This window comes from Sorex araneus, chromosome 5, assembly GCF_027595985.1.
Source record: "Sorex araneus isolate mSorAra2 chromosome 5, mSorAra2.pri, whole genome shotgun sequence".
Lineage (NCBI taxonomy): Eukaryota > Metazoa > Chordata > Mammalia > Eulipotyphla > Soricidae > Sorex > Sorex araneus.
Genome location: NC_073306.1, coordinates 89,171,154 through 89,187,226, shown reverse-complemented (window position 1 = coordinate 89,187,226; position 16,073 = coordinate 89,171,154). Strand labels below are relative to the sequence as shown.

The 16,073-nt window shown below is 40.9% G+C and overlaps 1 protein-coding gene across 8 annotated transcripts in view; it reads right to left on the bottom strand.

The window, feature by feature from the left end:
* The window catches only part of KCNA3 (potassium voltage-gated channel subfamily A member 3), an 81,555-nt gene extending 65,683 nt beyond the window's left edge, over positions 1-15,872 (bottom strand). For 5 of the 8 annotated variants that reach the window (XM_055138525.1, XM_055138526.1, XM_055138527.1 and 2 more), the window contains exon 1: positions 12,426-15,872. In XM_055138525.1, coding sequence (XP_054994500.1) covers positions 14,032-15,762 — 1,731 coding nt within the window. In that variant the 5' untranslated portion in view covers positions 15,763-15,872 and the 3' untranslated portion in view covers positions 12,426-14,031. Of the gene's footprint in view, positions 1-62; positions 1,023-8,626; positions 8,740-10,611; positions 10,669-12,425 lie in introns of those variants that run through there. The other 3 variants (XM_055138523.1, XM_055138524.1, XM_055138529.1) reach the window with 3 other exon arrangements.
* Positions 15,873-16,073: the final 201 nt, after the last annotated feature.

Here is a 16,073-nt window from a genome sequence, read left to right as displayed (position 1 = left end):
TTCTGGTGAACTGGAATTGTCCACAAGCAAACCAAGTGCCTTACTCACTATGCCGTTTCTGGCCCTGTATCATTACTTTAAAAAATTGCTAAAAATGTATCCTTGGGTAAGAGACATGATCTCTGTCCGACACGAGCTTACCTGTAAAGTGACAGAAGACTGAAAATTTCTAACTTATTCTAGTCTACATATGTAATTGCAAGCACATGTGTTAGCTTTCATTTATTGATGTATTTGGTAAGGAGGTTATACTACCTGAGTATGCTAATGCAATGTTCACATAAATATCTGATTTGGTTTATCTAAGAAATCCAGAGAAAGCAGAATATTCAGAAGGGTTATGAAGGAATTTCTTCTCTAGTTGTATTAGAAGACTCCTACCATCCATCTCCCAACACATTTCCCATTACAGAGAAAAATGCATGTATTATAATTTTACTTAAAATCATGGCAACCTTGGGGGCTGGAGTGATAGCGCAGCAGGTAGGGTGTTTGCCTTGCATGCGGCTGACCTGGGTTCGATTTCCAGCATCCCATATGGTCCCCTGAGCACCAGTGCAGAGCCAGGAGTGACCCCTGTGCATTGCTGGGTGTGACCCAAAAAGCAAAAGAAAAAAAAATCATGGCAACCTCTACAGGATTCATTTATATCAATGCTTTAGGTAGTTTCAGTAATTCTATACTCAATTTTTTTTTTAAATTTTCAAAGTTAAGAAGACTCTTCCAATAGCAGCAAGTACTACTAGACTGTTTCTCACCATTTTTATTACATGATTTAGAAGTGGACAAAATTTTACCATTATAAAATTACTCTACACATAGAGAATAAATAGATAAACTAAGTATAACAAGACCACTGTATCATTGTATCACTGTCATCCCGTTGCTCATCGATTTGCTCGAGTGGGCACCAGTAACATCTCCACTGTGAGACTTGTTACTGTTTTTGGCATAGCAAATATGCCACGGGTAGCTTGCCAGCCTTTGCCGTGTGGGCGAGATAATCTCGGTAGCTTGCCAGGCTGAGAGGGAGAGAAACAAGACCACAATATAAATTATTGTTTACAAATGGGAAGAGGAGAGAGGTGAGTAAATATGGTAAAAGGGATCTATTGTAATGGTGAAAAATTGAATTCAGTTATTACTAATGAATTTAATGTATTTTATCAGATGTGGATTTACAGTGATGCCAACTAATGCTATAATTTAATCTATAAATGCTATAAATTAAAACTGATGCTATAATTTAATCCACTTCAATATCCTTTTTAAATGTAAAGAATAAAAAAAGTGAAGAAATCTCTTATTTTTCGTGAATTCCATGTCCTATCTTCTTTTGTATATAAATAAGTCACTTTTAAAAACAGATAAAGTACCAGAGAGATAGCTCAATGGGATGAGTACATGATTTTCATGGAGACCTAGCTTCAATCCCCAGTATCAGATGGTCCTTGAGCATCTTTGGGAATGACCCCTGAGCACAGAGCCAGGAATTGTCAATTGGCACTTCCAGGCATGCCCCACCCCCTCAAATAAATTAATGGAGTCAAAGATATAGTGCAAGTTCTATTTCCAGTACTGTGTATATCCTCTGAATACCACAAGGAATAATCTCTGAGCACAGAGCTAGGTGAAAGCCCTGAACAATAGTGGGTGTGGCCCAACCCTCCCCCACCCAAGAAGGGTTTATGGGTTAGAGATTTTGCTCAAGTGATAGAGCACATGTCTTGTATGTGTGAGGCCCTGGGTTTGATTCCCCTGCACTCACTGATACCACTGGTTGTAGTTCTGGAACACTGGGTGTGGACCCACGAGACCCAAAACAAAATAGTTGACAATTAAATTAAAATTGGATTACTTGTAAAAGAAATTATTTTACCTAGAAAGGCTATATCTACAGTATTGTAATTCTTAAGAGTACTTTAATATCTTATTTAGTCAGCTTTCATAGTAACAAAACCCAATGGATATTTAGGGTTCACCATTAATTGAAACCAAGACTAAACTTACAGGGATATTTCCTAGGGATATTTCCTAAGAATGTCTACCAGGTAGGTTAAGTTCCTGGAGACATTATTTATCCTGACTTTTGCTGTACCACTTGAGTTAGTCAACAAATACTGGATATCATTTGTAAGAAGAATTCTATTACCTATTATGTAGGAAACCTGATCTGTGTGAAGCAATCTAACTTTTAGGTTTGCTGGTGATAAAGAATGATATCTCATATAAAGTTTTACTTAAATTATAATGATAAATCCCCTTAATTGTGTAGTATCTCATATAAAAAACCTGCCGGGGCATAATTTACCAAACAGAAGTCTTCTCTAGTGATCCAATTACAAGAAAAGTTATCCAAAAAAGCATGGTAAAGAGGATAATCCTAATAGTGATAAAATGAGGTATAGACACAACTTGAAAATTCAGATTATAGACTCTTATTTGGGGTGTGTCTGGGTGCTCCCAGGAGGTGTTTCAGAAGCATGGAGGCTCCTCCCAGAAATTCTTAGCTAACTGGCCAGTAGTTCAATGCAAAGGTCTAAGGATGTGGTGCTGTTCATACCCAGTGGCTGAGTGGCTGAAAGGAACATGTGGTGCCAGGATTAAAGCAGAGCTGGCCACACACAAAGCATGTAACCTAATCCCTGTATTATGTCTCCATCCCTGTTTATAGTTTTTAAACATTAAAATTGGAATGTTATTTCCTTCTTTTCCCCTGCCTTGAATAAATAATACTTATCATGCACCAACTTTATTTCAAGACTTAGCGTATGCCAACTTTATTACAAGTCTTGAGGAATGCAATCCGACAGACAGAATATTTTGTCTCATGAAAGGTAAGGTAGACAAAAAATAAGTGAAATATATGCTATATGAGAAGAGGAAATATAGCAGAGCAAGGATGCAGGGAGTGCTCTGGGAACTGTAATTTAAAGTAGTGGTCATGAAAGGCTTATCTTGGAGGAAAGGTGTAATGGTGGTGAGACTGGTGTTGGAATATTGAATACCTATAACAAATCATTATGAGCAACTCTATAAACCATAAAGTTTATGTAAAGTGTAAGGGGAAAATGAGAAAATATTAACTAAAAGGATAAAAAGTTAAAAATAATTGAATCTCAAATTTTTAAAAAAGTAAAGGCTTTGCTGCGATGGTGAAAATGTGAGCCTTGCAGTGTCAGATTGGAGAGCATGCTCAGCTAGTGTGCAGCGAGCAGAGCTCCTGGGGGAGAACATGCTTGGTGAACGAGGGAAGAGCAAACCACCATGGAGCTGCAGTACGGGATAAAAAGGGCAAGAAGCTGAAAAGGTCAGAGAGCAAGTGGAGTAGGTTAGGTAGGGTCTCATAGGCCACACTAAGACCTTAAGTGACATGATATAATAAAGTACTTAAAAAGGAACACTCAGAACTTGCCACAAGTGATGGTGGGGGAAGGGCAGCTATGATAGAGATACTATGGCAAAGATAGTTGGAAATGATCACTCTGGACAGAGTGCTGAAAGTAGATGAAGGGACAAACATGATAACCTTTCAGTACCTGTACTCCAAACCACAATGCCCAAAAGGAAGGAAAGAGAGGGAGGGAGAGAGAGGGAGAGTAACAGATAGAAGAGAGAGGGGGAGAATGCAGTGAGGGAGGGAGGGGTGAGGGAGAGTGGAAGAGAGAGAGAGGAAGGGAGGGAGGGAGAGAGAGAGAAAGAGAGAGAGAGAAAGAGAGAGAGAAGAAAAGTGCTGCCATAGAGGCAAGGCTTGTTGGGAGGGAAACTGGAGACATTGCTGGTGGGAAATGTACACCGGTGAACGGACAGGTGATGGAATTATTGTATGACTGAAACCCAATCATGAACAACTTTGTAACTGTGTATCTCTCGGTGATTCCATAAAAAATAAATAATAAAATAAAAAATAATCACTTGTGGCCAGAGTAACAGTACCATGGGTAGGGCATTTTACTTGAATGCGGCCAGCTTGGGTTGGATCTGTGGCAATTCATGTTAGCCTGAGACTGCCAGGAGTGATCCCTGAGGGCTGAGCCAAAAGTAAGCCCTAAGCACCATTTGGTGTAGCCCAAAGACCAAATGAGTAAATAAAAATAAAAAGGGTCACTCTTGCATGCAGTCTACCTGGGTTCAATCCCTGATACCCCATTATAGTTCCCTGAACCCTGCTAGGAGTGATCCTTGAAAACAGAGTTAGGAGTAAGCTCTGAGCACAGCCAGATGTGCCCTGCCACCCCTGTCTCCACTTCCTGCCCCCCTTCGACCGTCCAAAGGATCACTGGCTATTTTGTTGTGACTAGATTCAAGCAGGAGAAGAATGGAAGCTGGAGAACTGGTGTAGAGGGTTCTTTGAAAACCCAGGTGGCTGAAAATTATGGCTTAAATCAGGTAGTTTCAGATAGTAAAACTCTAGGAATATTTACCTGTAGAGTAGATTAGGGCTATGAGAGAGAAGCATCAAAGATACATCCAAGGATTTTTTTAAGTTGCACCACTGGAAAACTGAAGTTTACAGCAACAAAGATGAAGAGGCAAGAAGGCAAAGGCTTGATGGCAGCTGGTGGGAGGAAGGGACAGGTGGCAGAGAGGGAAGTTCAGCTTGACATCTCCAAGTGGAGATGTCAAGTAGACAACAGTGGGAAATTCAACCTGAAGTGTAGGAGAGTGGTCTAAGTGGGAGAGAAATTTACATACAGACAGTCTAGAGATACCATAAAATGAGAATAAAACAGTGCAGATAAAAAAGAGGTTTAAGGATGGAACTGTGACCTCAGAGACTCTTTGACATTAAAAGGAGAGGTGATGAAAAAAGGGAAAATGAAACAAGAGTAAGGGAGACTGAGGAGAAGAAGCCAGAAAGGAGGGAAGAAAATCTGAGTGCAGTATCCTGGATATTAAAGGAAGGAAATCTTCCAGGAGGAAAAAGTATTCCACGGCAACAGATGTTTCTGATGGGCCAAATGAAATGAACACTGAGAAATGACCTCTGGGTTTAGGAATATTGTCACTAGTGACTTTGAATTATCCTTTTTTTTCGGTGAAATGATTGGGGTGAAAGCCTGCATGAAACTGATTTCGGAGAAATTGAGAAGGGATACAATGGTGAAAGAGAGACAATGATCATTTTTAAGAAATAAAAACCAAGAATCATATAACACAAATGTAAAATGATTTCAGGCCACATACTCAACTCAATTTATTCTAAAACACATTTCTTAGATTTGAGCACCTTTGAAACGGGAATGTACTTTAAAATCAGTAGTATCTTTGCCTTTAGTTATAATTTCTTTGCTTTGCTTTTTGGATTTTCTTTTACTAATGACAAAATTAATGATGGGTCTTATAATAAAATACCTTAAATATGAGGAAATAAATCATAGTAGGGGAAATTTATAAAACCAACTATGCAAGGAAGTAAAAATAGAAGTAAATGGGTGTTGAGAAGACAGGGGCTGGGAATGGGAACATTTCCCTATACCATAGGTGGAAAGGAGATTATCCCATAGCAGGAAGAAGATAAGGGTGGCTGGAGCACAAGGAATGAAAGGAGGGTCCTGGAAATAAGATAAAGCTGGATCTGAAGGTTGAGCCAGATCACAGGGAGCCAAGAAAGTATGTTAAGCCTTTGGGTCTCTATCCTATGAACAAGAAGATCTTGAAAGAATTTTTAACCACAGGTGGTTGAAATAATCAGCTTTGCGACTCACAAAGGTTACCAGATGGAGAATGGGTCAGACCAGCACAGGAAATGTGGGAAGTCCAGTTAAGATGCCAGAATACTTCTTCAGACTGGAGATAATAGTTGTGGGGATATAGCTGTGGGGTGGCAGCTGTGTAGAAAGTGGTTTCTTTTTAGAGATATTTAGGAAATAAAATGACAAGGCTCATAGTGTATTTTGAAGCTTTCATGACCCTGTTTGTTATGTTAATATATACACTGAGAAGATAGGGCATTATCTATCTTCTAAGCAAAGGTATAAAAATTTTTTTAAATTGTAAATGTTTATGCTTGAATGAAAAACTGGAACAGGCATTTTAGAAATTTACTAATTTGCACTAAATAAATGGACTATTTATATCTACAGATAGAAAGTCAATGCATCTCAGGATAGGGAATAACTTGGAAGATGTCAAATGTATGTGTGTATAATAAATTACCCGTTGGTTTTCCTTAAAATGTAAGCACATATTTTAATTGAAGGAACATGATTAGAAATGAGAAACAGAATCCAGAGAGAATTTTAAGAAGCGGAAAAAAATAACAAGTTTAATGGCAGTGCTGACTGATATACAGCACAGACAGCAATTTAGTTTTTATTCTCAAAAGTTTGGGTTCTCAGCAGAAAATACCAACGGGCTTTTTAGTCTAATTGTAGGACTGAAGGTGAAGTTTGGGTGTACTAGTAAAGAAAAAACTTCACTTCCTGCCAGTATCTGTGGGGTATAAGCCCTGCATCTACAAAATCATAGCCCTGAAGGCAAAAATTCATTCATAATGTTTTTCAGATGTGGCAAAATGTCATTTTTTGTTCATTAAAGTTCTACATCACAAATACATAAGCTTAACATTTAAAAAAATTTTGGGGCCACATCCAACTGTCCCAGGGATTAGTCCCAGGTCTGTGCTCAGGTATTACTCCTGGTGGGACTCAGGGACCCATACAGGATGCCGGGAATTGAACCCAGATTGGCTACATGCAAGGCAATGCCCAATCTGCTTTACTATTATTGCTCCAGCTCCCTAAGCTTTACTTTTAAGGCAAGAATTTTGGGGTGGGTAACCTCCCCTCACATCCCCATACTTCTGGAAGCCCCAGCAGCCATAGCTAAGTCCTACTTCCCCTGCCATTTAAGCTCATCTACTGGCCCTATTCCAGAGATTCAGAATTAATCTCAAAAGAGATCAAATAGCCACAAAATGTCTTTGATACACTGGTCCCGGCTGAAACATCGGGGTGATGTCGGGAGTTGGGAGGGAGAAATTCTTGTTTTACCAAAGCCATGGCAGCTGCACTCATACCCCAACAGCTGCTGCCGTGCCTCTGGCTGGACTCCCCCGTCTAACCACTGAGCTCCACAGAGATGCTAACCTGCTGAGAAACTCAGGTACACTGTTGTTTTTTTGTTTTTGTTTTTGCTGCAAACTTTGGGCCTTCTTAGATTTGGGGTAGGCAAACTCCTACCTTCCCATACTTTTGGAACCCCTGGCAGCCACAACAATGTTCCATTACCACTGCTATGTAAGCTCACTGCCCATTCCGGATTTTCTCCAGATTCTACAATACTAACAGCACACCAAATTGAATAGGAAGGTAACGTAGGAATCAACTAAGCTTGAATAACAAAAACATTAACACAGAAATCTTAACTAGCAACAACAGGTTAGTAAATCCTCAGACAAAGACTTAATCTCCCCATGGTGACATACAACAATTTTCACAAATTTTCTTTTACTGAAGTATTCCATTAGCCTTTAAGTGGTTACAAGTAATATAAAATAAATTATTGTGGGCCTATTACAGAGGCAGGCTTAAAGGGTGGTTGTGAAAATGGAGACAATGGTGGAGGGAAGGTGACAGTGGTGGTGGGATTGTGAATAGTGAATGCCTGTAACAAGTCATCATAAAAAAAACTTTGCAAACCATGGTGTTTAAATAAAGTTAAAAAATATACTCAAGAAAAAAAAAGAATTTCTAGTCTCTGTTTAGGTTACATAAAAAATTGATAGAGCTTCTTTTCCTTTTTTTTTTTTTTAATTTGAGGGGAAATTTGGGCCACACCTGCAGTGCTTAGGTCTTACTCCTGAGCATGTAGGGATCACCTGTGGACCATATAGGGTGCTGGAGATCAAATCTGGTCATTCACATGTAAGGCTAGTGCCTTACCCACTGTACTATCTCTCCAGTCCCTAGATTTTTTCTGGAATACATTCAGTGGCTGAGGTAAACAACTGAAAGTATAAGGAAAAGGAAGAAAGAAAGAGAGGAATGATGGAAGGAAAGAAGAAAAATGAAAGAAAGAGAAAATGATTCTATTTAAGTTTTTTCTTCCAATTAAAAAATTAGTAAAACACAGGGGCCAGAGTGACAATACTGGTAGGGCATTTGCCTTGTACACGACCAACCCAGGTTCAATCCCCAGCATTCTTGAGCACTGCCAGAAGTGATCCCTGAGCATAAAGTCATGAACAAGCCCTCAGTATAGTTGGTGTGACCCCAAACCAATAAAAACAAAAAAGTATTAATTAAAAAACCAAATACTTGCAAACATACTAACCCATCATTCACTTATCACTCAAGGTGAATATAAGCATATGAATATTTATTTTGTAGGACAGACGATTCCTTGAAATCATAACAGTAAAGTGGGGGCTTTGTATAGCTCTCCTTCCCTTCTTCCTGCCTCCAACTTGTCTTCTCTCCAAGATTATAACTACCTTATATAAGTTGTAAAAAACAAATTATTTAATTAATATTATGAAAAAATTATAAAATCAAAAAGGAAGTTAGTAGTACAAAAATAATAGTTATACCCTTCTTAGTTCAAAAGGCCAAATACAAAGGAGAAAAGACCCACCCTAAAGTGCAATTCTAAATATCCTCTTGCCTATTCTTATGTTCCTCACCTCTGTCTCACAGTGGTTTCATAAGTCTTCAGACTGAGGGGCTCCTGTGCTTTTGGGTGGGGAGAGGTTATCACTTCTATTCATAGATGAAAGGTGGGAAGGACTTGGAACTGCTGTAGGAATGTTGAAATTTTAAATGTATAGAAATCAGAAAATTAGAGTCATGGTTCTCAAAGGAATAGACTAACTATTGTTTTATTATATAAATGACACATGTATAGAATTTATATATTATATACTATCATCAAAGCAACTAATTATCATCAAACCATTGATATGGTATGTATCAATGGTTTACATGTAAACAGGTTTTTATATAAACTATAACTTTAATTTTTTCATACTATGCATTTAAAAATCCAATCCCAGGATTTTACTTCAATTTAAGAATGTTGAGGCTGAGGAGCTGGAGAGATAGTACAGTGGGTAGGGCATTTGCCTCGCACGCAGCCAACACAGGTTTGATCCTCATCATTCCATATGGTTACCGAGCACTGCCAGAAATAACTCTTAAGTGTAGAACCAGGAGTAAGCCCTGGGAATTTCCAGGTGTGGGCCAAAAGATGAAAGGAATGTTGGGGTTGAGGGCTGGAGAGATAATATGCAGGTGGCGTGGGTTTGATCCCTGCCACTGTATATGGTCCCTGAACCCCACCAGAAGTGATTCCTGTGGTCCCTCGAACACTGCCAGAAGCAATTTCTGAGCACAGAGCCAGAAGAGAACTGCCAGGTGTGGCCTAAAAACCAAAACCAAAACCAAAACCTGAAAACCCAAACCCCAAACTCTCAAGGTTTAGAAATGCATGGTAGAACATTTTACTTAGAATTGTTTATGATTAAGTCACCACAGTCATGAGTATTTGAATTTTGTACACTAGCATTTAGTATATCATAAATAAAACATTAACAATGTTATATCATCTCTGGATTGCCAGCTGAAAGGTATATGCATTTCCCCAAGGCATGGGCAGATATGTACAGACCCAGTTAAAGCTCCTCCAGTGCATCTCTTCCATACAGTCATACCTTGCACCATCCAAAATATTCAACTGAGCTTACTAGGGAAGCCTGGGGGTTAGCAGAACCAACATACACATAAATAAGAATCATTAGTGCTTTGCTCTAGGCTCAAATCACTATTTATTCTCATTTTCTAAATGATTTAGAATCTCAGAGAAGCTATTATGGGGGGAAGGATGATACTCCAATGTTTTTATGAGCAGATTGTTCTTAAAGATTCATGGAGTGGTTAGGTAAGGCATAATTACAAATTTCAAAGAACCATCTTCTATGAAGATAGGAGATATTGAAGATATCTCCTATCTTCAATCATTTTGTTCTAAGAAATTTCTCCCTTCTCAATAAGGGAGGGTCAAGATTTTTTACAATGCTCTGGCATCATTCTTTAGTAACCTAAGCAAAGTATGAAGAGACAGAAAAATAACAACTTGCATAATACTCTGATCTTTTGCACTAAGACTCATGAAAATGGGAAAATAACTTAAAAGGGAAAAAATTCATTATCCTAGCAGATTACCACCACTGATTATACTTTCTGTGCATGGTATTAAATCCTAATAAATCACCTAAGAAAATTAATTTTTATTGCTAGGAAAGGCAGTTTCTTCATCTGATTGAAATAAATGATATTTCATCCCTATGGTTAAAAATATCTGATGATTAAAAAAAATCTGATGATTACAAACGGGATATTTTTCAATATGTTGCATTAAATAAGATTTCAATTCATAGTTGAATCTTCCAAATAATCAATTATTAACATGGAATAAAGTCAAATATAAAAGCATAAGAAATTAATTTTCTTAATCTCTTTCAAGTCATCTGATAAAAGAAACATGAATTTTGTGGTCAGATGACGTGGTTTTAAATCAAAGTTAGGTCTTTTGCTAGCTATTGAAGTCTGAGGGAAACAATCATATATATTTATTTTTCTAACCTTCTTAGAAAGGGTTAATATCACTTACCTTGCAAAACTAAGAACTGCCCAGGATATGACTGACCATTAATAAATGATAATATTGCTATTATAAAAAGTAAATAGGAAGAGATTGGTTACTTGTGTATTTCATATCATTCATACATCTTGATATCAACCATACAAAGATTGTGAGTAAATAATCACAATAATAATAATTCAAATCCTTAGAAAGCAACATGTCATCTTTTAGAAAAAATTCTGATATGACATTTAATATCCATGACATCCTGATGAGGTACTACTTATTCTCATTTTTACAAATTAGGAAACTGAGGCACAGAGAGATAAATTTGCTCAAGGTCACATACAGCAAAGCCAGAATTCAAACCCTGACAAGACTGCAGAGCTATATTTTAAACCACTTTATATAAAGCCTGAAAATAACATTAGTGTAAGGTAGTAGTCATTACTTTATTTGATAGAAGTCAAATATGTACCAACTACATTGTGTGCTAAGTACTAGAATCCAAAATTTTTAAAGACACAGACAGAGCCTGTAACCTTTAAGAATCTATATTGTATATAGATTCTATATTGCTAATTGTATATATTTACAATATAGCCACCTGAAACAATTATACTACCTCAAAGTTATTACTCAAAAGCCAGAGTCCTCTGGATTTAAAAAAATCTCCATATCACTGTTACTTAACCATACAATTCCAAGAATCATGGCACAACATAAATTACTCATAAAACTAATCAGAGTTTCTACCTCCTCAGTTTTTGAAAACATTTGAATAAGATTGTCACTGCATTTTATTCATCTTTGTATTAAGAGCTTTTAAGAACAGATACATAAACCACTCTTATGTAATCACTATAGTATGCCTGATACATCAGCACCAAAGATGGATCATGAAGATAACTTCTCCTGGTCATTAAGAACCTCAAACATTTGGTGAAAAGGCAGATCAGTGTTAATAGGAACTAAACAAGCAGCAAAGAAAACTATGTCATGTAATAAGTACAGTGTTGAATTACAAATTCACCAAAAACTTAAAAGCTACAAACTAAGAAAACATCAATTAGAAAGGCAACTAAATTAAGAAATCAACTTTTGATGCACTTTGACCTTTTTAAAAATGACCTTATCACTAGGTATATTGATTCACAGCCCTTTTGGAGGTCCTTTTGTTTCTATCCTCCATCATGTGGTCTTAATAATTATTTTTCACTTGTCAGAAAGCACAACAAATTCTAAATAAATGAAATATTTTATGACCTTTGAAAAGAGGGTAACTTATTTGGATAAAAACAGTTATATCTTCCCTAAAACAACCACCAAAAACAAAAACAAAAAACCCAGCTCTGGGTAATGTATAATTGAGAATAATATCTATAAAGTAGAATAACTGTCAATGTTACCTTTATTACAATTTTTACCATTTCTATTCAAAGCAATGTGCCACTGCATACTGTTAATTACACAAATTAAAATTGAGCCAGTTTTAACTGCAGCAGGCTCTGTCTTTTATTCTTTTAAAATGAGAAACAGGTTGTTCACAAGACAAGTGGGATAGTTAAAGAAATGGGACCTTTTTCAGCTCAGTCTGAGTGAAGGTTGTTTTGAAGAGCAATGAATTCTTTTATCCCACCCCTTTGCAGTTAAAAAAGAAAGAAAGAAAACCAAAGGATGAGTTGCAGCATGGAAATCAAATGAAAGAGGTGTTATAAATGATCTTTAAAATAGTCATTTAATTAAAAAAACTACTTTTGCAGATATCACCAATTTACACACACATTTCCTTGATTCCCTTAACCAACAGGAGTGCTCTTGGCAGCCCACACAGTGCTCACCTGATTCTGTCTTCTGGCACCCCTGGCATATAGATGAAACTTGCAGAAATTTCCCCAGGACATGATTGCTTCCTGCCCCTCCTCTTTATTGATTGTCTGCAATTTCCTCAGTTAAAAAAGTGCATCCTTTATACTTTTTAATTAATTTAGCTTTACAAGTGCTGTGATGGTGACAGTGCTGTTGTGGGCTTTTTATTTTTAAAAGAGGGAGTCTGAAGTCTTCTTTTTAAGGTCTCAGGTGTACTGATTGATACTCACTCGCTTATATACAGAATAACTTTGTTTTTAGATTCCATTCGTTGGCTTGGAACCATTTTCTCTTGGAATATGAGAACAGTAGAGAAGAATCTTTTAAAATTATTGCCTAATTGCTGGCATTTACTTTAAATCATGCCTGATTGTGCTGTATGTCAAACATTCCAAAGATGTTATTTTCCTTCTCAATCCAGTCACTCTGGGATGACATTATTGATTGTTTGCAGTTTAAAAACAGAAAGAAAGAAAAAGGCATTTTGTCATTTTATTTACCACCTCGGATTCTCAGATAACTTTATTTGTGCGGTTTATTCAAACTTGTTTTTCTTATGAAATCATGTAAGCAGGAACTATCTGGAAGGTTACTGTGGAAACGACAGAGGCTAGAGGGTGGGGCTAGAGAGCAAGAGATACCATGACAACCTTTTTCGGGTTTCCCAGGAAACATGGGTTGCTATGGGAACCACATCAGTCAGGTCCGAATTAGTAACTTCCGCTGGAAGGAGTGTCTGCCACTTTAATCTTGTGATTCTGCAGAAGCTTATCTCTCAGATGCATTAAGGGTTTTATTTATTTATTTATTTTCTGTTTGTTTCTCTCAGCAGCACTAAGAACATCTGTTTCTGGAATTTGATAGATGTTGACTGGAACACACACAAAGAACTTCACAGGAATTTGTTAGTCTATTATGTTTGAAACGCTTAATAAGCCCCAAAGAGTTAAACTAGTCATAATCAGGACACCTTGGGTATTTGTCTTTGTTCAAAGTTGTAGAGATCCTTACAATTCTGAGAAGAGGGTTCAGAATAGAAATTCCAGACCAAAAAAAAAAAAACAACTAAATGTTTGGTGGGTTCACAAGTAATTGTTCTTAGACCTTTCATCCACATAACCACAGTGTAGGTAACAAAACTAAACATTCAATAACACTGAAGGGTCCATCAAGTTCAAGCATTAAGTATGTGCCTGCTTTACTTAGTAAAGAAACAAATGCCTTTTGAAGTTAAAACAGTTACTCTGTCTTTAGTTTCATTTCCTCTCAGGATGTAGGTTTTTTTTTTTTAAATATAGGTCGTATTGTAGCAATCAAATTTAAATTCAGTTTGTTGTTTATTAGATTAAGGGCAGGGGGGAAGAGAAAAAAAAAGAGCTGAGAGAATGCAGCCCACTTGCAAAAGAGACTCCTGTTTCAGTATGAAGCAGCAGGGTGAGGGTGAAGGAAGTGGCTCTCACTTTTTCTGAGTTCTTTCCTGGATGAATGGTCTGGAAATGTATAAAACAAGGGCATACACAGACCAGGGAGGGCACGTTCCACAGAGTACTGAGCACAGTATGTTACTTAAACCATACATTAAACATCGGTAAATATCTTTTTGATGTTGACACAGGAGTTGGGATTATTGTTTGTTGTGCAGGGGGCAGTGGAATTGCCCGTTTTGAATGGGGTTTGTGGGAAGGTGCTATGGTTCATACCCCCCTCTTCAATCACCATATACTCCGACTTACTCAGAGTTGAGTTACTCCTTGCTTTTCTGAGCTCCTCTTCTGAAGAAGAGAGATGCTGGCAACTTCCCACGTGCAAGTACTGGGCTTGCTCTTCCCCTTCGGTCTCCCGGTGGTAGAAGTAATTGAAGTTGGAAACAATCACGGGTACTGGCAATGCAATGGTCAAGACACCAGCGATGGCACAGAGCGACCCCACAATTTTGCCCCCTATGGTCACTGGATGCATATCACCATAACCTACTGTTGTCATGGTTACCACTGCCCACCAGAAGGCATCTGGGATACTGCTGAAACCCGAAGTGGGGTCGTCTGCCTCGGCAAAGTAGACGGCGCTGGAGAAGAGGATGACGCCGATGAAGAGGAAGAAGATGAGTAGCCCCAGCTCCCGCATGGAAGCCTTCAGGGTCTGGCCCAGGATCTGCAGCCCCTTGGAGTGGCGGGAGAGCTTGAAGATGCGGAAGACCCGCACCAGGCGGATGACCCTCAGGATGGCCAGGGACATGGCTTGCTGCCCGTTGCCCTGTCGCTCAGCCAGTTCGGTGCCCAAGGTGATGAAATAGGGGATGATGGCCACGACGTCGATCAGGTTCATGATATTTCTCGAGAAGGTGGCTTTGCTGGGGCACGCAAAGAAGCGCACCAGCAGCTCGAAGGAGAACCAGATGATGCACAGAGTCTCCACCACGAAGAAGGGATCCGAGAAGCTGGAAGCGCCCGCGGGGGCCCCCGACGTGCCGTTGTGGCTGGCCGCCTCGGGCTGGTCCTGCGACGTCGAGGAGGGGTAGTCCTTGTCGTCGCGGAACTCGGGCAGCGTCTCGAGGCAGAAGATGACGATGGAGATGAGGATGACGAGCACGGACACGATGGCGATGCCCCGCGCCGGCCCGGAGCTCTCGGGGTACTCGAAGAGCAGCCACACCTGGCGCTGGAAGTCGCGGCGGGGCAGGGGCCGCTCCTCCTCGCGCAGGAAGCCCTCGTCCTCGCGGAACTTCTCCATGGCCTCCTCGCCCAGCTGGTAGAAGCGGATCTCCTCGGAGAAGATGTCGATGGGCACGTTGACGGGCCGGCGGATGCGGCCCCCGGACTGGTAGTAGTAGAGGATGGCGTCGAAGCTGGGCCGGTTGCGGTCGAAGAAGTACTCGTTGCGGAGCGGGTCGAAGTACCGCATGCGCCGCTTGGGGTCGCCCAGCAGCGTCTCGGGGAACTGGCAGAGGGTCTTGAGCTGTGTCTCGAAGCGCAGCCCCGAGATGTTGATGACCACGCGCTCCCCGCAGCAGTCCTGCTCGCCGCCGGCCGGCAGCGCGGGCGGCAGCGGCTCGTAGCGCTCGCCGCCGCCGCCCTGAGGCGGGTCCCCGCCGCCGTCGGCCGCCTCCGGCTCCAGCAGGTGGTCTCCGGCCACCACCGTCATGTCGGGCGGCAGCGCGGGGCCGGCGGCGGGCTCGGCGTAGCCGGGGTTCAGCAAGGTGTGGGCGCCGCCGCCGCCGCCGCCGCCGCTCGCGGGGTCCTGCGGAGGGTGGGCGCGGTGGCGGGCGGAGGGCGGCGGCGGCGAGCTCAGCAGGCTGAGGTGCTCGTCCATGCAGCGGCGAAGAGGCGGCGGCGCGGGGTCGCGGCGCTCCTCCCCGCGCCTCCCTGGGCGCTTCCGCGCCGGAGCCCGGGCCGCCGCCTGTTGCTGCCGCCGCCGCCGCCGCCGCCACAGCGAGGCTCCGTCTGGGTCTGGCGCGCGCGGCCCGGCTCGGCTCCGAGTCGCCTCCGCCCCCTCCTCCGCACTCCCCCCCCGCCCCCTGCCCGCGGGCGCGCGCCCGCCCGCCCCTCCGCGCCCACTCCCGCCTCCCGTCCCCGCGCAGCCGCGCGCCCCGCTCCCCCGGCCCAGCTCGCAGCCCTCCTCGC